A 24,607-nucleotide genomic window follows, 5' to 3' on the forward strand; every position below is an offset into this window, starting at 1 on the left:
CGTCCATCGCGTTTTACTGTTTTTTAAGCTTCCACAGAAGTTATTATTTACTAGTTTGGGTTTTAATTTGACACTGTCCAATTACCATTTTTACCCGACTAACTTGATTAAAAATGGAGAATCTTAGCAATGTGTGAGCCATTATTTCATTGTGTGGGATCCTGTTGCGTCTTTAGCTTCTAGTCCCCCCATTGGCCACGCCCCTCTACCGCCTGTCTCACTTTTTTGTGTCCCGTTCATCTATAAATTCCCCCTCGTGGCTGCAGATGCAGTGGCGCAGTCTCGGGTTTTGCCCGTCCTCTTGGCGATATTCATCATCAACATCATCATTATCATCATAACCAACATGACTGCTAAATGTGAGGATGAAAGGAGCACAAACATCAGACAGCAGACGGATGGACAGAGTTTACCTGTGAGGAGGCCCTGCGGAGAAAAAGAGTGAGTGAAAGAACAGCAGCAAATAAGATTAAAAGCTGCAACACTGACACGCGACACACCAATGGAGCGAATGGCCCTGATGTCAACGGAAAGATGGAAAAACAGAGTGTAGAAGAGTGCAGCCAAGAGAGGTGGATGAGAAAATGTAAGGGAATGGGAGAGATAAACAAATGAAGGTGATCAAGACAAAGTAAGATGAATTGCATCATCAAAACACAAAAACACACTTGTCTGCAACACTGCTGCTGGATGAAAAACTGCTTCTTTGTTTTCAATATGGAATAAATCTTCATTGAAGTTTGTGAATCGTTTTATGTGGTTATTCTTGCAACTCTTAAGTGAGTGATTTTTAGAGAAGCAAAAGCCAGAGAGAAGTCATATCGCCAGATAACGCAGATAAATAATATATAAGGTGTGGTCTTGAGTGGACGTGGCAGTTATAGTGATGGAAAAGCTGTTGAATGAAAAGAAAGCAAAGGTGGTGTTTGGGAATGGAGTACGACGAGCTAAAAGGCAAGATAAAGATTTGGGAGAGAAGCCACAAAATTGGTACTAAAGAGGATGAAGACATCTGGAGTAGATGGAATACCAGTGGAAGTGTGTAAGAGTTTCAGAGAAGAAGGAATCAATATGTTGTGGGGTCTGATGTGTCTGAAGATCTATCAGGTCAGGTCTGGGAGTGTGAACTCATGCTGTACGTAGCTGCCTCAACCACACTGTGGAACCATCCTGGGTCCTTGTTGGCAACCACCCAGGCATCTCCACCAACCAAATGTAATCTGTCTGCCGCATCCAGGTGATACATGGGCAGCCATTTGGTCTTTTCTAGTTGTGGTGGTCCTCAATACTGACATGTGACACTAACACGACATGGCCATAGTGTCATAGCTGATGTTCCCTCACAATCAAGTAGCATACAACATCTGAGATTCTCAAAGTAGCCACTTATTTGACATGAAGGAATTCTAGAGGTTCCTGAGGTTTCACTGTAGAAACATCATACTAAAGACATCCCATCTTTGCCTTAAGTCAGTGGTTAATGATCATGTTTCACAGCCATGCATATATATATATATATATATATATATATATATATATATATATCGGAATTACCAAACACCTCTGCCTAGCAGCCTTGTGATTTAATAAGCTATTCCGAGGTGTCTCTCAACCTCATAGGTCAAACTCAAGTATATGAATCTCTCAGCAAGTTTGATCATTTCATTTCATACAGATACACTTGTGATAGCTGAGTCCCAGAAGATCAATGAAAACCTGGATCTGGATCTTAGTCTCGACCCAGAACTCTTGCAAACTCAGACGCTCTGACTTCTCACTCAGCCTCTCAATTGGTAACTGCTGCATATTGGTTAATGGCTTTGAGTTGCTGGGGTCCAGGAGTCCAGGACCAACACAGACTCCATGCAAGCATTGAAATAACAGGAGCCAGTTCAACACTGCAATTCACTGAGAAGAAGTCAGGCCACCTATGATGTCCAGTATCTTACTAGGGATCCTGCAAAAAAAATCCTGCCAACATTCACTCTTGTGTTCAATGAGAACTCATACAGAAAGGATGCAGTCAATGACCTCTTGCTGTGGCTATTAAGCAGCAAGGAGCTGGTACTAGTTGCTACTGAGAATTACTTTTGCAAGCGCCTTGCCTAGCATGCAGCACAATGCCCAGATTTTTCAACCTGGGAAATCACACTTTCCTGATGAGAGAGAGACACAAAGTCCTTTTTTCCAGTGTGTTGGGATGGTACCCAAATGGAAGCAGAGATTATTTGCAACACTAGAAAAACAGCAACTCCACAGATACCACAGATCACAGATACCTTCAGCTTTAGTTGCCCTCAGCTGTTTCATCACCTTTACAATCTCACTGGGTTTTTGTGGTTTGCAGCTGACTGGAAGATTAGACACCAGAATCCTGGTACCGGACATGTCCAAAATGCCGGCAGAAGGATCAACATTATCCAATGGCTCAAAGTTGCCAGCCCAGTGTGACAATAAAACAGTGTCATCTGTCAGGACAGTGCAATCACTTGCCAGAAGATCTGTGATAAGGTGAAAACACCAAAGGAATTAACAAATACTGATTGTGTCCTCATCACAGGAACAGACCAGATTCCAGTTAGATCAGGTCTGTACAAGGGATCATCTTTTGCCTTACTGACCTGGTTATAGATGAGTTGGCATTTGGGATTAAAGACCTATCCTCCTTGTGTGTGGGTTTGCAGATGACGCAGTGTTGTAAACCAAAAGAAGTAAGGAAGTAATGCAAAGGACTGTAGATTTACAGGACAACAAAACAATATTTGAGGTTTAATCAAGAACAATAAATGCTTACTAAAAGTATTAAACAAGATAATGATACTATGATGTCACAGTGAAGGGAATGACCTGAAAAAAGGAGTCTGGTGAGAAAATTCAGGACTGGACTTGATGGAGAAAGTGTATAGTATACATCAAGATGAAGAGAAAGAAGAAGCACCTTCATAAGACCATAAAACCCAATAATCCAAAAATAATCAATATATTTGGAAGCAATTCTTAAATCTTCATGTTTTCACCCCACAGCAGTAACATGCTAAAACAGATATAAAAAAGGCACAGCAGGGTAGGTGGAATATGGTAGCAATAGAACAGTATCAGCTTTGTTACTGTTTCCTATTGTTACACTATTCCACCCACCTTAACTGTGAGCCTTTCGGGGTTGCAATTCCATATCCTTTGGAATCCAGGTTTCCCCCGACTTTCATGGTATCACATGGCTTGCGCTGCTCCGTGTACTCATTCATGGTGGACTCCAGCAGGAAGGCGTACTTCCCCTTGGACTTACGGACCCTCGCCACACCCTCAGCTGTGGTTTTAGTGAAGACAGTCGGCTCAGCAGACTTCATATACGACCACATCTTCTCATAAACAGCTATTTTGGATCTCTGGATTGAGGAAGGAGAAGCAGAAGAAAGTAAATGTTAAGAAAAAAGAAGACACATATACTGCTAGATATCAGCAGTATTTGTAGATAAGGAAATATCAAGCACAGAACACATGGTATATATTTTGCAGTCTGTGGGGTCTACACTTTCTGTTACTTTGTGTGAACTTCCTGGGAGACATCTGTCTCATTAATTTTAAAGTTATGAGTTGTTCTAATTTATTTTTCTTCTTCATGTAATAATAAAAAAAGCAATGGTTTTAAATGATACCATGAAAACAAATCTTGATTCTAACCTACCATATGTTAGTTTTGGAAGTTTGAAATCATATGGACGCTGTACTGGACCGTCAAGGTGATGAAGGAGCTGAGCCGGAAGGCGATGCTCTCACTTTATGCTCCTACCCCCACCTATGGTCAAGAGCTTTGGGTAATGACTGAAAGAATAAGATCGCGGCAGAAATGAAATTCCTCCGTTGGTTAACTGGGCTTACACTCCTGGACAAGGTGAGAAGCTCGACTATCTGGGAGGGACTCAGAGTAGAGCCACTGCTACTTTGCATCGCAAGGAGCCAGTTGAGGTGCTTTGGGCACCTGGTGAGGATGCACCCTGGTCGTCTCACTAGGGAGGTTTTCCAGGCACATCCAACTGGGAGGAGGGCCTGGGGAAGACGTAGGACATGTTGGATAGATTATACCTTGGGATCTCCTGGGAAAAGTTACAGGACTTGGCCAAGGATAGGGAAGTGTGGCATGACCTGCTTGCTCTGCTGCCACTGTGACCCAAACCCAGATAAGCAGTTGAAAATGAATAAATGAAGTCCTGTGACTTATACTGCGACTTACATACTGAAAAATCATGTGTTCCTTATTCGAATAATAGCTATTATAATAACTCACAGGTCTTTCCAATGAATCAAAGTACGACACAAAATAAACTCCAATAGTAAAAGACTGAATGCCAGTAATAAAAAGAACGCTACAATGTACAAAAACAGAAAAAAAGTTTGACTTACAGTCTTGTGTGACTAATATACGTTGTTTTCCTCGTCAAGAGGCATTTTTTGGCAAGTGCAACCTCACTCAGTCACTCATCGACAACCGCTCACTCCAATTAAGAGTCACGGTGGCTGGAGCCTATCCCAGCAGTCACAGGGCGTGACGCAGGGCACACCCTGGACAGGATGCCAGTCTGTCACAGGGCCACATAAAGACAAACAAACACACTCACACACCTACAGACATTGTAATGTTTCCCACCCCCTAACCTGCACGTCTTTGGATGTGAGAGGAAGCCAGAGCACCCAGAGAGAACCCATGCAAACACGGGGAGAACACACAAACTCCACACAGAAAAGCCACAGGTGGGAATCGACCCCATGACCTTCTTTCTTTGAGGCAACAGTGCCAAAGACTAATCCACTATATATTTTTTTCTTATTTGCCTTCTGTGGTGTAACAGTTTTTGAGACTTTTGTTGTGTGTTTAGTTATTCTGGGTTGCTACCTGAGATTTCTGCGAGGTTGTTGTACATGCCAATTCATTTGTAAAACATTTTGTAAACAATTTCATGGCTCATTTATATGTGATGTTAAGAAACCTTTTTCTCGACAGAAACCTCTCACTTTTGATTTCACCATCTAAATAGCAATGCACAAATTGCTGCTGCACCTGTCTCTGGGATTGATTTATTTCATGATAAAGCCCAAACCGCCCATGACAAGTTAACTAAATACAACCATTTTGCACTCTGCATCTGACTATGTGCTGAGATTACATGTTTTTGAAATAGCAAAGTGCTTTCAGATATGCTTTGCACTGTGAGGGAACATCAGCTACAACACTTTGTCCATGCAGCAATTTTCTGTGTGCAAGATCCAGCATGCCAATACATCGGTGTTGGCTACTTTTGAGAAATGAGGATGGATCACTTGTCTGCCTGGGTGTTTGCCATCCAGAAGCCGAGGTGGTTCCTGTGGTGTGGTGGATGCAGCTACACGTGGTGGCTTGCTGCCAGACTTTACTGAACTTGATTGCGACCCCCCCCCCCCACCAAATAGGCTTGTGTTATGCACTGTAGACACCATTGATCATGAAGATGAGGCCCAAAGGGGCACTGCTTCATGTTTATGGAGAGGTGTGAACACTGCCATGCATCAACAATGCCATGGGGCTAAACCGAGCATTCAGGGTGTGCTGTTTTATGCAGTGGATCCAGAAAGATTTCACAATACTTCACTTGTTCCACATTTTATGTTACAAAATGGAATAAATAATTTTTTCTCTCAAAATTCTAGTCAAAACCTCCCATAATGACAACATGAAAAAGTTTCTCTCTGAAAATTTTGCAAATTTTTAAAAAATAAAAAACTAAGAAATCACATGGATGTAAGTATTCACACCCTTTGCTCAATACTTTGTTGATGCACCTTTGGCAGCAATTACAGCCTCAAGTCTTCTTGAATATGATGCCACAAGCTTGGTGCACCTATCTTTGGGCAGTTTTGTCCATTCCTCTTTGCAGCACCTCTCAAGCTCCATCAGGCTGGATGGGGAGCGTCAGTGCACAGACATTTTCAGATCTCTCCAGAGATGTTCAATCAGATTCAGGTCTGGGCTCTGGCTGGGCCACTCAAGGACATTCACAGAGTTGTCCTGAAGCCACTCCTTTGATATCTTGGGTGTGTGTTAGGGTCATTATCCTGCTGAAAGATAAACCGTCGCCCCAGTCTGAGGTCAAGATCACTCTGGAGCAGGTTTTCATCCAGGATGTCTTTGTACATTGCTGCATTCATCTTTCCCTCAAGCCTGACTAGTCTCCCAGTTCCTGCTGCTGAAAAACATCCTCACAGCATGATGCCAGATCTCGGAAGACTCCTGGTGGATCCGAACTGCTTCCATTTATGGATGATGGAGACCACTGTGACCTTCGAAGCAGCAGAAATGCTTCTGTACCCTTCTCCAGATTTGTACCTCGAGACAGTCCTCTCTCATAGGCTTTCTGGACACTTTCTGGATGCACTGTAGCACTGTGTCATCCAGTTGGATAACTCCTAACAGTCCGTGGTGGGCCGTGAATTTTATACCTGGGCTTCATAGCCACCCTCCCTTAATTAAACACAGTAGGGGAAGCCGAGGCACAGTGGATCAGAAATGTTGTTTCGTTGCAGCATAAACACATTATGCATAGGTTTAGGTCATTCTATTGTGGAATTAACACAGCAAGCTATTGTTTATAAGGCTGTGTTATTTATGTCTCCTAAATTATTTACACATTATTCACTTTGCGTGTTTTTAGGAATCCGCTAGCTTAGCGTAGCTACTAGCTCTTAGCCGATTTAGCATGGAGGCTTCTCCTGTCTCTCCCGCACTTTTCTGCTCTGGGTGTGAAATGTTTAGTTATTCCTCGGCCTCCTTTAGCAGTAACGGTACTTGTAATAAGTGTAGCTTATTCGTAGCTTTGGAGGCCAGGCTGGGCGAATTGGAGATTCGGCTCCGCACCGTGGAAAATTCTACAGCTAGCCAGGCCCCTGTAGTCGGTGCGGACCAAGGTAGCTTAGCCGCCGTTAGTTACCCCCTGGCAGATCCCGAGCAGCCGGGAAAGCAGGCTGACTGGGTGACTGTGAGGAGGAAGCGTAGTCCTAAACAGAAGCCCCGTGTACACCGCCAACCCGTTCACATCTCTAACCGTTTTTCCCCACTCGACGACACACCCGCCGAGGATCAAACTCTGGTTATTGGCGACTCTGTTTTGCGAAATGTGAAGTTAGCGACACCAGCAACCATAGTCAATTGTCTTCCGGGGGCCAGAGCAGGCGACATTGAAGGAAATTTGAAACTGCTGGCTAAGGCTAAGCGTAAATTTGGTAAGATTGTAATTCACGTCGGCAGTAATGACACCCGGTTACGCCAATCGGAGGTCACTAAAATTAACATTAAATCGGTGTGTAACTTTGCAAAAACAATGTCAGACTCTGTAGTTTTCTCTGGGCCCCTCCCCAATCGGACCGGGAGTGACATGTTTAGCCGCATGTTCTCCTTGAATTGCTGGCTGTCTGAGTGGTGTCCAAAAAATGAGGTGGGCTTCATAGATAATTGGCAAAGCTTCTGGGGAAAACCTGGTCTTGTTAGGAGAGACGGCATCCATCCCACTTTGGATGGAGCAGCTCTCATTTCTAGAAATCTGGCCAATTTTCTTAAATCCTCCAAACCGTGACTATCCAGGGTTGGGACCAGGAAGCAGAGTTGTAGTCTTACACACCTCTCTGCAGCTTCTCTCCCCCTGCCATCCCCTCATTACCCCATCCCCGTAGAGACGGTGCCTGCTCCCAGACCACCAATAACCAGCAAAAATCTATTTAAGCATAAAAATTCAAAAAGAAAAAATAATATAGCACCTTCAACTGCACCACAGACTAAAACAGTTAAATGTGGTCTATTAAACATTAGGTCTCTCTCTTCTAAGTCCCTGTTGGTAAATGATATAATAATTGATCAACATATTGATTTATTCTGCCTTACAGAAACCTGGTTACAGCAGGATGAATATGTTAGTTTAAATGAGTCAACACCCCCGAGTCACACTAACTGTCAGAATGCTCGTAGCACGGGCCGGGGCGGAGGATTAGCAGCAATCTTCCATTCCAGCTTATTAATTAAAAGCTTGACTCTTAGTCTTGTCCATCCAAATTGGAAGTCCCAAAAACCAGTTTTATTTGTTATTATCTATCATCCACCTGGTCGTTACTGTGAGTTTCTCTGTGAATTTTCAGACCTTTTGTCTGACTTAGTGCTTAGCTCAGATAAGATAATTATAGTGGGCGATTTTAACATCCACACAGATGCTGAGAATGACAGCCTCAACACTGCATTTAATCTATTATTAGACTCTATTGGCTTTGCTCAAAAAGTAAATGAGTCCACCCACCACTTTAATCATATCTTAGATCTTGTTCTGACTTATGGTATGGAAATAGAAGACTTAACAGTATTCCCTGAAAACTCCCTTCTGTCTGATCATTTCTTAATAACATTTACATTTACTCTGATGGACTACCCAGCAGTGGGGAATAAGTTTCATTACACTAGAAGTCTTTCAGAAAGCGCTGTAACTAGGTTTAAGGATATGATTCCTTCTTTATGTTCTCTAATGCCATATACCAACACAGTGCAGAGTAGCTACCTAAACTCTGTAAGTGAGATAGAGTATCTCGTCAATAGTTTTACATCCTCATTGAAGACAACTTTGGATGCTGTAGCTCCTCTAAAAAAGAGAGCTTTAAATCAGAAGTGCCTGACTCCGTGGTATAACTCACAAACTCGTAGCTTAAAGCAGATAACCCGTAAGTTGGAGACGAAATGGCGTCTCACTAACTTAGAAGATCTTCACTTAGCCTGGAAAAAGAGTCTGTTGCTCTATAAAAAAGCCCTCCGTAAAGCTAGGACATCTTTCTACTCATCACTAATTGAAGAAAATAAGAACAACCCCAGGTTTCTTTTCAGCACTGTAGCCAGGCTGACAAAGAGTCAGAGCTCTATTGAGCTGAGTATTCCATTAACTTTAACTAGTAATGACTTCATGACTTTCTTTGCTAACAAAATTTTAACTATTAGAGAAAAAATTACTCATAACCATCCCAAAGACGTATCGTTATCTTTGGCTGCTTTCAGTGATGCCGGTATTTGGTTAGACTCTTTCTCTCCGATTGTTCTGTCTGAGTTATTTTCATTAGTTACTTCATCCAAGCCATCAACATGTTTATTAGACCCCATTCCTACCAGGCTGCTCAAGGAAGCCCTACAATTATTTAATGCTTCGATCTTAAATATGATCAATCTATCTTTGTTAGTTGGCTATGTACCACAGGCTTTTAAGGTGGCAGTAATTAAACCATTACTTAAAAAGCCATCACTTGACCCAGCTATCTTAGCTAATTATAGGCCAATCTCCAACCTTCCTTTTCTCTCAAAAATTCTTGAAAGGGTAGTTGTAAAACAGCTAACTGATCATCTGCAGAGGAATGGTCTATTTGAAGAGTTTCAGTCAGGTTTTAGAATTCATCATAGTACAGAAACAGCATTAGTGAAGGTTACAAATGATCTTCTTATGGCCTCGGACAGTGGACTCATCTCTGTGCTTGTTCTGTTAGACCTGAGTGCTGCTTTTGATACTGTTGACCATAAAATTTTATTACAGAGATTAGAGCATGCCATAGGTATTAAAGGCACTGCGCTGCGGTGGTTTGAATCATATTTGTCTAATAGATTACAATTTGTTCATGTAAATGGGGAATCTTCTTCACAGACTAAAGTTAATTATGGAGTTCCACAAGGTTCTGTGCTAGGACCAATTTTATTCACTTTATACATGCTTCCCTTAGGCAGTATTATTAGACGGTATTGCTTAAATTTTCATTGTTACGCAGATGATACCCAGCTTTATCTATCCATGAAGCCAGACCAATTAGCTAAACTGCAGGATTGTCTTACAGACATAAAGACATGGATGACCTCTAATTTCCTGCTTTTAAACTCAGATAAAACTGAAGTTATTGTACTTGGCCCCACAAATCTTAGAAACATGGTGTCTAACCAGATCCTTACTGTGGATGGCATTACCCTGACCTCTAGTAATACTGTGAGAAATCTTGGAGTCATTTTTGATCAGGATATGTCCTTCAAAGCGCATATTAAACAAATATGTAGGACTGCTTTTTTGCATTTACGCAATATCTCTAAAATCAGAAAGGTCTTGTCTCAGAGTGATGCTGAAAAACTAATTCATGCATTTATTTCCTCTAGGCTGGACTATTGTAATTCATTATTATCAGGTTGTCCTAAAAGTTCCCTAAAAAGCCTTCAGTTAATTCAAAATGCTGCAGCTAGAGTACTGACGGGGACTAGAAGGAGAGAGCATATCTCACCCATATTGGCCTCTCTTCATTGGCTTCCTGTTAATTCTAGAATAGAATTTAAAATTCTTCTTCTTACTTATAAGGTTTTGAATAATCAGGTCCCATCTTATCTTAGGGACCTCGTAGTACCATATCACCCCAATAGAGCGCTTCGCTCTCAGACTGCAGGCTTACTTGTAGTTCCTAGGGTTTGTAAGAGTAGAATGGGAGGCAGAGCCTTCAGCTTTCAGGCTCCTCTCCTGTGGAACCAGCTCCCAATTCAGATCAGGGAGACAGACACCCTCTCTACTTTTAAGATTAGGCTTAAAACTTTCCTTTTTGCTAAAGCTTATAGTTAGGGCTGGATCAGGTGACCCTGAACCATCCCTTAGTTATGCTGCTATAGACGTAGACTGCTGGGGGGTTCCCATGATGCACTGTTTCTTTCTCTTTTTGCTCTGTATGCACCACTCTGCATTTAATCATTAGTGATCGATCTCTGCTCCCCTCCACAGCATGTCTTTTTCCTGGTTCTCTCCCTCAGCCCCAACCAGTCCCAGCAGAAGACTGCCCCTCCCTGAGCCTGGTTCTGCTGGAGGTTTCTTCCTGTTAAAAGGGAGTTTTTCCTTCCCACTGTAGCCAAGTGCTTGCTCACAGGGGGTCGTTTTGACCGTTGGGGTTTTACATCATTATTGTATGGCCTTGCCTTACAATATAAAGCGCCTTGGGGCAACTGTTTGTTGTGAGTTGGCGCTATATAAAAAAAAAAATTGAATTGAATTGATCGATCTCTGCTCCCCTCCACAGCATGTCTTTTTCCTGGTTCTCTCCCTCAGCCCCAACCAGTCCCAGCAGAAGACTGCCCCTCCCTGAGCCTGGTTCTGCTGGAGGTTTCTTCCTGTTAAAAGGGAGTTTTTCCTTCCCACTGTAGCCAAGTGCTTGCTCACAGGGGGTCGTTTTTGACCGTTGGGGTTTTACATAATTATTGTATGGCCTTGCCTTACAATATAAAGCGCCTTGGGGCAACTGTTTGTTGTGATTTGGTGCTATATAAAAAAATTGATTGATTGATTGATTGATTAAGTGTAATTTACAGGTGTTTAAAATCAATTTTAAAATTTTTGATTCACTGTGCCCCGAATGCTAATTCACGGGGCACAGTGAATCAACTTAGAATATAATGAAAAAACACATGATTATAAAGATTTCTTCATGTGTCTTATATAGTGATATAAGTCCTTTAGAAACTATTATAAATACAACTGTCAGAATTTCTGTTCAAACATGAAAACAGTTGTTTATATACGCAAATTATAGAAATAATTCACGGAAAAATAAATGTACAAGCTTCACCAAGTAATATTTGTCATCCACCTGATACTGGGGCTTAGTAAATCCCTTTCTAAACTGATTCACTGTGCCCTGGGTGCATGTGACACACGAGTCATGTTATCAAATAGCTGATAGTCTGGAGAAGACATAACACATGCTCATCAGTTGGATGGGGTAGTTGTCTAACTAATAACAATTTTTGGACCAACTTTATATAAGGTACCTTAACTGTAAAGTAGCTAGAAGCAGCTCGAAGGCCATGGAGTCCCCAAAAAACAAGCCCAACACAGCAAACTTAATTGGTTAAAGAACATAATCCACAACATCTCCCCAATTGTTTTAACAGTAGAGGAGAATTCTGAAATTGTGAAGGTCATGCTTTTTTTCACCTAGCGACAGAATCTGATTGGATAAAATGAAACTCTAATCCATATGAGCTGATCTGGAAGCAGCACCACTCAGGGAGAGTGGAAGTGGTTTCATTACTATAAATATAATACATAAAAAAAAATCAGTACAATTATTTAAAATATATATACGACATCAATGAAAACATCAAATCCTGAAAATAAAGTCTCATTCTGACAATATCTAGGCCAGCACAGAAGGCCTTGCTGGCCCTAAATGGCCAACCTCCGTTAACTTTATATCCACACTGTGGCTGCCTTAAAATGTCATCTGTCAGTCAATACATGAATGGAATCTACGATCAGAATGATGTCACAGCTGATTGTGTATTTATGAACCTGGCTAGCTGCTGGAACAGAAGACCTGGTAGGAGGATGCGCGAGTTGCTTGTTATGCTGAAATTGTTCAACACTTCAGGAATAAAGTGCTTGTCTGTACTGTGTGTGTGTGTGTGTGGATGTCAGCGTTTTGTACCGGGGTAGGTGCATGCGGTGGCTGTTCTACGTGCACTCGAGGATGAAAATAACAAGCACAGGAGTCAAGCTGTCATCCTCCGTGAGCATCCGTCGTCTTTCTTGCTTTTCTCTCCTGGTGATAAAGTGTTATTCAGTCGCTCTGCACGACAAGTCACGGCCTCAGCCATTGAAACCAACGCCTGGGGGATGGTGTGTGTGTGTCTGTGTGTGTCTATGTATGTGTGTGCATGGCGCTAGTGCATGACGGACATCTATTCCATAATAATGCCACTCACATTCAAGAGGACCAGCAGGCGACTCCCATCGGTCTCTCTCCGTCCATTCATTCTCCTTTTATTCGTTGCCTTGTGCACCAAATGCCATCACAGATAAAAAAGGCCTCTTTTTACCACCTCCAGTCCTTGTATCATCCATCATAGTGATATGTATGTAGAAAAATGTGAAAAAAAAATCAAGGGGAGAAGATATATTTCCTTATCTGGACCCAGAACAACATACATGTCTTTGTGTGTTGGCCTTGTGCACCTTTCTGTATTCCAGAATGCATCCGTATGTGACAAAGACCGAGTGAGAGATGTGACGATGATGGCCATGCACATACAAAGGGGCATTTGGCCTTGGAGGGATGGTGGCGTGACAAAACGGTATGACTCTTCCCAGATTTTTTTTTAAACAATGAGTGAGACTGTGCATGAAGAAATGAATGCTGCGAGTCACCTTCAGGCGTCCACGCAGCAGACAAAGACTTTTAAATGGACGCACAGATCTTCCACACGCACTTATACGCACGCACGCACACATATACGTACAGTACGCACAGCTGAATATGCATTTGTGCACGTGCACATAAAGCCACGCACACACTCACACATAGATAATTAATGGCGGCGGCGAATCCCTCTCAGCTGTGGGAGAGTAAATTGCTTTTTCACCCTCTAAAGATTTCAGTCGCTCGTTATCTTGATGATGCCAAAGCCGCTCACAGAAGCATAAACTGTTTGCTGCACCTCCCCCATCCCAGGCCCGAGTCCACGCAGACACACACTAAGGCACACATCTTTACAGCGTGACTGGAAATGAATGTACACATGCACACAGTGCCTGACCAGAACCGTGCACAGAGAGTGTTCCTGCAGAGCACGAGAGACACAGAGCCGATCTGTTCCACATGTCTGCATGAGAATGCTGCCTTCATCAGCACCAGCATGCTGACGGGTCGATGCGAGTTTGACAGTTTTTACTTAGTTGTAACCCAAGTGGGTGAATGGGTCAATGTCTAAAGCTGCGACTGTAGTTCAATTAATTCCACATGGTCATTCCTTGCATTCAGATTTATGAATGCTCCATCCTTAAAAAAAAAAAAAAAAAACTCCCTGAAACATAAAATCATAAAATCAAAAGATATGCCCCATCAACGAAATACTGTATTTTCTGGACTATAATTTCAGTTTATTTATTTACTCGTTTGTGATGTCCTGTGACATATTCCCGTGACTTAAATGTCAAAACATAGGTATGTAAAGGGAAGCAAAACTAAGTGGAAACAAGCAACTCAAAATTCAAGATATTTAGCCTGTGTTTAGGCAAGAGTGTGACTGAACTGTCTTTTCAGATTGTTACAAGATCTTTTTTTTTTTTTTTTTGCCAAGATGGTGGTGTGTGTGTGTGTCGGTATGCATGTGTATGACTAAAACTAGCCCTAACCTCAACCCAACCTACAACAACACGGGTTCCACATAATTACCAAATTACCTTTCTATTTGGCACATCCAAATACAGATCCTGCAACAGACTGGCATCCTGTCCAGGGTGTACCCCACCTCATGCCATCATGTTTTTTATATTTTTAATTAATTATTTCAAGTTGTAGAGATTTGCTTTCAGTTTTAGTTTACGGACAATAATTGTAGAATTTTTGTTTGTAGTTTTTGTATTTGAAATGGCATAAACAAATTAAAATGTGTGAAATACCAAGTGTTCCAATACTTTTGGAGGGCACTGTAAATGTCTATGCTATGAGCACATCATGATGATTTCATATCAACTCCACTGTGATGGTGTAGTGAGGCAAAATTTCAAAAATTGTGTTACTGTCCAAATACTTATGGATCTGACTTTGGAATGGCTATTTTGAAGATTTGGTTGGTTGATGGTTATGGGTAATATGAAACACTAATGTAAAGTCATATAATCACCTGTCTAGTGATGACATAAAATTTGACCTTGGGTGACCCTGAAGGTCATTTTCAAAGTCATAACTGCTTAATCCAAACAATAGGGTTGAAATATGATTTAGGACTTGTGTGTTAATGAAAGAAAAAGTGGTTAAATTTTGGAGTGAACTGATTAAATATCAAGACCACAGAGAACCATGTATTACAGTATCACTGAATCACAAAGATCAAGATTGCATGACTCTGTATCAAACGTGTAGCCCCTGGTGCGCTGACATCAAACTGCAATTTTCTAAGCCTGCAAGGATTTGAACCGTCCCTTTTCCCTGTAATGTATTCTGTTCCATCTTAGTTTATGCACGTCTACTGCTCACTGAGTCCACTTTGCTTCACCGCCAGTGTATAAAAAGTGCATAAAGAAACAGCAGGGTTTTAGCCTATATTTAATACTGCAACATCATAGGAGTTTTATAAAATACTGTATCTGTTGCACTCAAAATGGGGAGTTTGTAAATCCAAAGGTGTAAAACCTCATAGAGAGGTTCTTGCATACTTATTGACATGCCTTTGATTTAGATTTCAAATTGCATGAAGATGTGAATGAAAGAATTTCAGCTTCGCTTCTTCAAAATTTAGTCTTTCTCTAAAATCAACATCAAGAGAAACCTGCTCCCATCTAGACTGTCGTTAATCCCTTTCTACTAAACATTTGCCGCTTGTTGCATCCATCCTGCTTTGTAACACTTCAGCTATGTGACGGTGCAAAGGTTCAGTGGCCTTTCATTACGCATATTATCTGCTGTTTCCTGAGCCAGTGTTTCACCAACTTTGTCACCATGTGATCATGTATTTGGACTTTATGAACAACCTGGTACTTTCCAGCCTGTCACACAGCCAGCGTGTTCTATGCTACACACACGCACCTCTAAATGCGACACACACGCCTTCTGTGTGAGAGGAGCTTTACTCTGATAGAGATTTGAACAGAAGATCCTCTGGTCTCAAGATCATCACCTCCCACGGAAACACCTGTCAGCAGGAATAGCTTGTATCTAGTAATCGTCCTGCCAGTTAGACTCCTTAACCCTCAAGCAACCAAGCTGTTTTAGCGACTAATATGACTGAGTGGGGTTATTTATGACCCCACTGACTTTGTATTGGAATACTTCTATATAAATTATTGTTTTAGGGTTCTTCATCTTTATTTCACTCTCTAATATATTTGTCCATCATCCTTTTCATCCTCTCTCTGGGCATCAAGAATCAGTCTCAATGCTTGTTCAGCTGTAAATCTTGCTATTCTAGGTCTGTTGGCCATGCTTCCCTGAAAAACAGGAAAGTATAATGATTAGAGTTGGCAAATTACAATACCATCTGAAGCTATAATACAATAACATGCTTTTAGAGGGTGGTATGCATTTTCAAGAGGCCCGACGTCCATGCCCAGTCGCCCAAAATGACAGCTATTCGCCCGAGTTAGACTCAGAAAAATGCATACTGCACGACAACAGCATGTTATTTGCATTATTATCACTTTTTACTGAGATACACAACACTTAACGCGTACATAAAAAGTTGGCTCACTTATGTCGTGTCGCCTGGGGTGCGCGCTGCTCTCCAAATTCGGCAGTGTGCCCTCATCAAGCTGGCTGCTTTAGCTGCTGTTCATTGTCATACTATTCATGACAAAATCATCCGGAATATCCATATTGGGCCAAAACACACTTCTCTCCTTTTCATCTTTTCCTCTGCGGACAGTTTTTTTTTCCCCTCTGCGGACAGTTCTTGGGCTGCGCGCTATGACGTCATTTGTTTACGCACAGTGGGCGGGTATAGCCAGGTAGCGTCAACGTAAAGCTACGATACCGGCCTAGCAACGCCCTGGTAAAGTGATAATAATGTCGAATATCTCCCGGGGTCATAATTGACCCCACACAAGTTTGGATTATGCTTGCCACACAGATCGGCCGATCTAGAAATGTAATGCAATACTAAAATACCCTCGGCTGTATGAACATTGTGTTCTTTATAATTTGCAGATGTTTAATTAATTATTAAGAGTCTATTATCTTGTACAGTTTGTACATGTTCAAATCAAATAATCATTTGTTCATGTGCAAATTAAGGAATATTTGCAGATCAACCTCTGTGCATTTACAGGTATTAATATCAATGAGAAAAATTTAACTCCATAGAAAGTCAGCTTTGAGTTAGCGAAAGTTAGCGTGCAAGCTAACATCCACAAAATATCTTGTAAATGACACCAGGGGTGTTATGAGGTTACAAGAACGGCATTTTCACTTTTAGAAGTGTTTCTTTTACGCTAGCTTTTACATAATATACCAGAAAAAAAGCGGTTAGCAAGTTGCTAAACTAAGAAGCGATGTTACTATGCTAACCTCTGTAAAATGTATGTAAGTTCAGAGGTGTTAACAGATTTCCAAAAACAGCGTTTTCAGTTTTAGAAGTGCTTTTTTTTCTTGCAAGTTTGTACATAATGAGAAACGTATATAAACACACAAAATGAAGCGGTTTTGAAGAGACCAGCAACTGACATCACAGTGCAGCTCTACTCTGATTGGCTGTCACCCGTGTCACTCAAACATGAAACGGATCAGATTATAACAGAATGCACCTTTTCAAATCTCGTAAAATACATCAAGGTAAGCCATCTTTGAACTTGTCCAAGGTCTGTGTCCCAAGAATGTTCCCTGTGAAGAGGGCAGCGCAGTCTCCTTTGAACCCTGCGTGATATTGCGGGATTTGACCACTTATGGGGATAGCTGCTCCCGTTGTGCAATATATACACAGCAAAACTTCACACGGGAATTTGGTGTACTGTTTTGTTTTTTGGCTGCAATCACCAAAGCAGTTGTGAAAAGTGCAGGGTTTTTTTTTCAATTCGCAGTGGAGAAGGGAAGCTGATGTAAATGTGACCAGTCGTGTTGGTAAGTGTTAGCCTACACAGCTAACCACAGTAGCTGTGTTCTCTCGCTTGCACAACTACCTCGACATGTTTGAGCTCCGGGTCATAAACAAACCACAACACGTCTACTTTCCACCGTATCGCCACTTTTTCTTTGCATTTTCACCTTGTTTACATGTAATTTGCCCAAAAACTCAGAGAAAGTGCTGTGTTTCTGTCCCCGGAAGTAGAGAAATTCTGTCATATGTGTCATATTTTACCCCTTTAACGCTTACCCTCAAATGCCTGCACTGCCCAATTTCAACACTCTGGCAGAAATAGGACTGGACTTATGCTCAGCATAGACAGACAGACAGACGAAAAGCCTTTGCAGTACCAGATGGCCATATTTTTGGCCTCTGGTAAAAATGGGGCACAAAAATATGTGCCTGGGCTCATAAATTTAAAATTCTTCTTCTTACTTATAAGGTTTTGAATAATCAGGTCCCATCTTATCTCAGGGACCTCGTAGTACCATATCACCCTAATAGAGCGCTTCGCTCTCAGACTGCAGGCTTACTTGTAGTTCCTAGGGTTTGTAAGAGTAGAATGGGAGGCAGAGCCTTCAGCTTTCAGGCTCCTCTCCTGTGGAACCAGCTCCCAATTCAGATCAGGGAGACAGATACCCTCTCTACTTTTAAGATTAGGCTTAAAACTTTCCTTTTCGCTAAGGCTTATAGTTAGGGCTGGATCGGGTGACCCTGGACTATCCCTTGGTTATGCTGCTTTAGACGTAGACTGTGGGGGGTTCCCATGATGCACTGTTTCTTTCTCTTTTTGCTCTGTATGCATCACTCCGCATTTAATCATTAGTGATCGATCTCTGCCCCCCTCCACAGCATGTCTTTTTCCTGGTTCTTTCCCTCAGCCCCAACCAGTCTCAGCAGAAGACTGCCCCTCCCTGAGCCTGGTTCTGCTGGAGGTTTCTTCCTGTTAAGAGGGAGTTTTTCCTTCCCACTGTTGCCAAGTGCTTGCTCACAGGGGGTCGTTTTGACCGTTGGGGTTTTTCATGATTGTTGTATGGCCTTGCCTTACAATATAAAGCGCCTTGGGGCAACTGTTTGTTGTGATTTGGCGCTATATAAAAAAAAAGTTGATTGATTGATTGATAAATGACCCCACTAGGTCGCTTGAGGGTTAAACTGTATGAAGGAGACTTATTAAACTTGTTGCAGACCAGGCTCAGATGCAAATTTGCACATAATAAATAATATAACATAATAAAGGGGAGACCAGGGCTCCAACATGTAAACGTGCGTTGCATTTCTGGTCACATTACTTAGGCATTATCTCAGTCCACCCAGCTGTAAATGGGCACCGGACTTATGGCCCGGTCACACGGCACATGGCGTTTGCTGAACGAAGGAAAAAAGTCACAAAGCCACAAATCGAGAAACAGTGGACAAATGAGCTGACACGTCTCCCATCACTGAAAAGCCTGTGAGTGCAGAGCACATAAAAGAACAAAATGCTGTGATCATTTCTGCAGCAAGTGTGCTCTCCACAGCCACCTGCAGCTGCGTTGTCTTGACAACAGGTTTGAACGTGTGCATGCACATGCACTTTGGAGCCAGAGACGGCTTGAGAATGTATATGTAAGTACTTAAAGTAGTTGATCAAATGTTCTTGTCGCTGTTGTTTATGTATGAAAACATTGCTTTTCATCCCACACATGGACAAGTCACGTTCAGCTCTTCGGATCTTTAGTTATTGATCCATTCAGATATCATCAATGTTTGTGCCAGACATCGCACTTGGGAGGTTGGGCGAAGTTGGACGACAATCAAACGGAATGCTGACGGTACGGGAACTACGCAAATGACGAGGAACCGTCAAGACAGAAAGCAAAACGGAATACGGATGAATTGAGGTTGTCGTTGGGATTCATTCACATTTTTCAACAGTCTGAAAAGACGAAGCTGGACGACGGTTAAACAATGTCTCCAAAAGTCAACATAAGTCCAATTGTATTGTTTTGTTTTGGCTTCAGTGTCCTTCGTTAGTGCCGTTTGACCGGGGCTTTAGCTGGGGAGGTAACCTGTGCTGGTCTGGAATTTCGTCCAAGAAGGGCAATAGACTCTTAACCGCATTGTGCTACAGAATCTGGCGATAAGCACCAGTGGGCCTCATTAGGATGTCTTCTTTTTCACATCGCAAAATCTTGAGAACTATCAGGAAGCATATTGCTTTGATAAGTACCCTGAAGAACTCTTTAGTAGAACCTGAGTCCAGGGTCCCGTAGGCTATCTCTGTCTGTTTGGCTAGGTCCTCTGCGCTCTCTATGGGGGAGACCATCCTCTCCACTGTCAGGAAAGCAGCCAGGTTTGCTGTGTAAGAGGAGATGATGATGAGGGTGAAGAACCACCAAACACCTCCAACAATACGGCCGGACAGAGAGCTGCAGAAAACACAGACACAGAGAAACGGCAAAGGTTAATGCACTTAAACAAAACATAAACAAAGAATGGAAAGGAAGGGATTATAGGAAGGAAAGCTGTGAGAAAAGAAACATAATTAAAGTATCTGAATGAGATAACAACCTGCCGTAGCTTTGCAAAGCATTTCAGACTGACTGAAAATTGTTATTGCCAAAGTAATTGGCTTTCAACCCTTGAACCAATTTAGCGCAAACAATAACATAGGCTACATGAAACAGATTGTAATCTGGTTGCTCCGCCATCTCACCCATCCTCCCTTACAGTGTGTATTCTCTTAATCTTCGAGTGAACAGGAGCACTAAAGTAAGTGGCAGTTCATTTTGTTTACAAGAACGTGTTTTCAGAGAGCAAAGAGAAAGACTGCGAACACATTAGGGACATACTGAGACAGCATTAGGTGGAGGAAGTTTTCTTTAAACCACAGTCAGTGAAATACCTGAACTTTTAACAGGCACAAACATCGACATAAAGCAGTCAAAGCTTTGAGAAAGAAAATGCAGTGGCTACTGGATAAGTAATTATTTACCAGATTCAAAGCTCATGGACAGTTGTGTTCAGATGTTTTCAGATGTCACGCCAATATCGGCATTTCAATGATTTCTTAGAACTGTTCTTTTTCTGGGGCAGAACAATTGTATAACATGCGTTTGTAACACAAAAGCAACAACAGAATAATTTGGTGCACATGTTTTATTTACTTTAGATTTTCTGAACACAGTGTCAAAATAATGCATACACCCACCTGGATTATTCATTCAGTGGTGATGAAAGTCCCAAAATTAGTCAGATTCCTTATGTAATGAGTCATAGGTTCATTAAAATTCTTAAGGAGATTTAGAAAACTATACATTTTTAGAAAGCTTATGAAATGATGAATCCCCCAAAAAATAATGCATTCATTTTTCAAAGGTTGTTACAGCCCAAATCTTGGATTTTCAAAACTGGTGATATTCTGCAATAGTCATGTTCCTTATGTAATTTTTTTCAACGTTTTTTTTTTTGTTTTTTGTTTTTTTGGAGATTTGGTAAACTATGCATTTTTAGAAAGCTTATGAGATTAAGAATCCAAGAAACAATGTTTGCATTTTATCTTCAAAGGTTGTTATGGTGGCCATCTTGGATTTCTAAAAATGGAAACTTCAAAAACTAAATTTTCACTTTCTGGAGTTCTGGTTAACCTAGAATTAACCGAGAGACAGACGTGACTAAAGAAGATGAATGATGAATAGTAACAGTGTGTGCCACCATTTTGGATTTTTATTGAGTGTAGCTGACGTCTAATTTATGGGACATAGAAATGTGATCCATGTGGGTGTCTTTTCCTTTCTAATCAGATCCAAATATTTGAGAGACAAAATGAGGAAAAAAAAAAATCCAGAAAGTCACATTGTAGGATTTTTAAAGAATTTATTTGTAAATTATGGTAAATAAGTATTTGGTCACCCACAAACAAGCAAGATTTCTGGCTCTCACAGACCTGTCACTGCAGCGGATAAGAGAATATTTAGAGCGGAATCCTGCAAATGGTGATAAAAGCATCAAATTCGGCAGAAATACTCCTCAGACAATCCTCTTGTGAAAAAACCGATTGGCCACTTGAATTTTCAATCGGTGGTCAGGAAGGGGTCAAGTGAAGAATTACACAGAGGTCAAAATTAAAAGATGCTCCAATCATATTGAAAAATATTCCACATTATTTGCCTGATCATAAAGATTCCAAAAAGGTATAGTTTGGACTATCTGTGACTGAATTCTATGGAGTTACAGGATAAAAGCAACAAGAATGGTGACAAAGGTCAGTTTCATTTTGTACAGGGGTCAAAAGTTAAAGTTGCTCCAATTTTGGTAAAACGTGATACAAATTACTAGTTGAGTTAACATGGTTCTAAAAAGGAATAGTTTGGACCATGTATCATCCTTACTTATCACGTTACGGGGTAACATATGTCACATGTCATAGAATCCAATAGACGTAGACCTTGTTTGACCTTTACTTTGGAGACCAAGCACTGTAGCTTTACACAAGTCTGGAATTTCTCTTGGAGCCACAACAGCAGACTCCAAAAATACAAATTCAAACTACTGTACACAAATACAGTTCACCCAGCTGTTACTGCGAGGTGTAGCCACTTTACCAAGGTTTGCAAGAAGACCTATACTGTCATAGCTGAGAAGAACTTGGCTCAGATGAATCAGGAACAACACGGGAACACCAGTGATCCTTGACGCCTGTGTACCAAGGGCAAACCGCCCATCAAGCACCCTATCAGACCCCCCCCCCCCCCCCCCCACATACATCCTTGCACCATAAAAAAGCAAGTTTATGCCACTCATACAGCACAATGTTGTTGCTTAAAACTGATCCCAGTACAGTGTATAAACAGCGACAGGTGCTATGGACACTATTAGTGCTACTGGAATGAATCAGAGAGGGAATGGGGGTGATGGTTAGAAACTGAGGCTGCAAATATTGGAATTTGGATGGTATATGTCAATTTTTCTCATGGGTTTCAATGGGCTTCAGGCTCCTGGTCGTTCCTGTCTTACTGTATGGTTGTGAGGCTTAGATGCTGACCAGACAGACACCTACAGTGATTCCTCAGTGCTGAAGACGACCAAGGAGCAGTGATGTTCAAGTGAGGCCTTGTGAAGCAGTTTCTTCTCAGTCCACTAGATGGCAACCTCTTTTCAAAAATGGCTCAAAGCAAACTAAAATGCACTGTGATTTAAACTTTATTTAAAAAAAATAGAGCCTGCCATCTAGTGGGCTCACAAAAAGCTAAATGCTTTAAGTGGGATCAATTGGCCATCACTACCAAGGAGATATAGACTATAGCCGCAAGAGGCATAAGCTTATTTTCAAGAGGTGAGGATAGATCAGCTTGGGACATGCCCAGCTCTCCACAATTTCTCTTATACTCACTGGGCTAGTAAGCACTGAAAGCCGAGATAGGCATGTCCCAACTTGTCCCCTGGCACTCCGAAACGGAGGTGTTCCTTTGTTTCGCTCGATCAGCGAATCGGTCCTGACGCACGAAGCCTCCGCGTGGCTTTCCATGACAAAATCTCTTGTTAAAAGTGAAATCTGCCGGAAAATGGCTGATGTCCAGTTCTTGTGATAACCAGAGAAATTGCTCACGACAGTCCCAGCTCCACACAGCCATCCGTTTAGAAATGATGTGGTGTTTTCTGCCTCTTGATGGCGGCTCAGAGTGGCCGTGCGCCATTGTGGGGTATCCTTAAAGCTGTAGTAATACTCCTTATTCTCTGTGAAGCCCGTAAAATTTTCACCGTAAGCCAGATAAATTTTTCGAATGGTTTCCAGCTGCCTGTCTCTAACAGTTTCTGAAAAAATTCTGATGGAAAAAAAGCCCAAATCATTCCGCGATTTCCTCGCAATGAAACAACGACGAGAGGGGTGGAGCAGTGCTCACTCAAAGCCTGCCCACAGGCGAATGACGCAACCGACAGGCGTGGAAAAACTCACGCATGCGCACGAAGGTTCAAGCTTGGCTGACGTAAAAACATATGAATCAAATCCATATAGTTTTTGAAAAAATAAAAAGGTACGATACTTTTCTGACAGACCTCGTACACCCTGTAAGGGCCTCAAGACTCTTTGGTGCCATGCCTATCCCCAGATCCTACAGCATGCAGCAGACAAGAGTCTATGGATCCCACTGGACAGGACACCTGTCCAACTCTGGTCCTTCCCCAGCCAAGGCCAGTACCCATTTTCAGATGGGTGGACTGGGACAATGCAGATGAAATGTTTTGTCCAAAGTCATAGACAGGAAGCATGACCAAGAATTGAACCACGGTCTACATATTTATAACCCAATTCCATAGTCCACTGACCTACCTGCTCTAGTTTTCTACTCTGGCAAAGCAAATAATATACAGTACATGATAAACACTCACTAAAGTCTAGCAAACTAAAATAATCTTGATTTTCTTGAGTTATCTGCATCCTGTGGGAATAATTCTGAATTTAAGTGGCCTCATCCTTAACAGTGGCTTCATACTAAACAGAATATTTTGTGGTAAACTGGCCGAACGGCTGAGGCTTTTTGCAGCAAAAATGTTGGGAAAGGGTCGTAACACGAACCCGCAACAGGGGGCGCAAAAGAACGGACAATGGATAAGACAAAGAGTAATAATTTAATGTTGTGAATCGCACAACTAAGTACAGATACAGATAGTGCCAATTGTACACAAGGTGACGTGCGGGCAGGCTCGACGATAGGAGACCTCTGGCGATCTGAGAGCCGGGACCCACACAGCTTCCACCACCAACGGCCTGAAGAACACCGGAGCCGCCAAGTCCTGAGTCCCCAGGTGGTCACCGTCTTCTGTTGCAGACCCTGGTACTGCTGGCAGAAGATGACAAAACAGTTAAGGTGAGTGTGTATCCACACACCCAGTAATCCTTGGAACTAGTTCCTTCGGGAGGGAGAACCTCCACCTCCAATAAAGAACAAACGTGCAGCTCCTGTCAGTCGCTTCCTTAGGAGGAGTGAGAGGCGAGGACGTCGC

At 42.0% G+C, this 24,607-nt stretch overlaps 1 protein-coding gene across 5 annotated transcripts in view; it reads right to left on the bottom strand.

The window, feature by feature from the left end:
- gria4a (glutamate receptor, ionotropic, AMPA 4a) overlaps window positions 1–24,607 on the bottom strand; it is a 451,011-nt gene that overhangs the window by 35,928 nt on the left and 390,476 nt on the right. For all 5 annotated transcript variants that reach the window (XM_034167735.1, XM_034167734.1, XM_034167737.1 and 2 more), the window contains exons 14-15: window positions 19,833–20,031; window positions 3,139–3,386 (exon numbers count right to left, since the gene is read on the bottom strand). In XM_034167735.1, coding sequence (XP_034023626.1) covers window positions 3,139–3,386; window positions 19,833–20,031 — 447 coding nt within the window. The remainder of the gene's footprint in view (window positions 1–3,138; window positions 3,387–19,832; window positions 20,032–24,607) is intronic.

Source organism: Thalassophryne amazonica, chromosome 4, assembly GCF_902500255.1.
Source record: "Thalassophryne amazonica chromosome 4, fThaAma1.1, whole genome shotgun sequence".
NCBI classification, from domain to species: Eukaryota; Metazoa; Chordata; class Actinopteri; order Batrachoidiformes; family Batrachoididae; genus Thalassophryne; species Thalassophryne amazonica.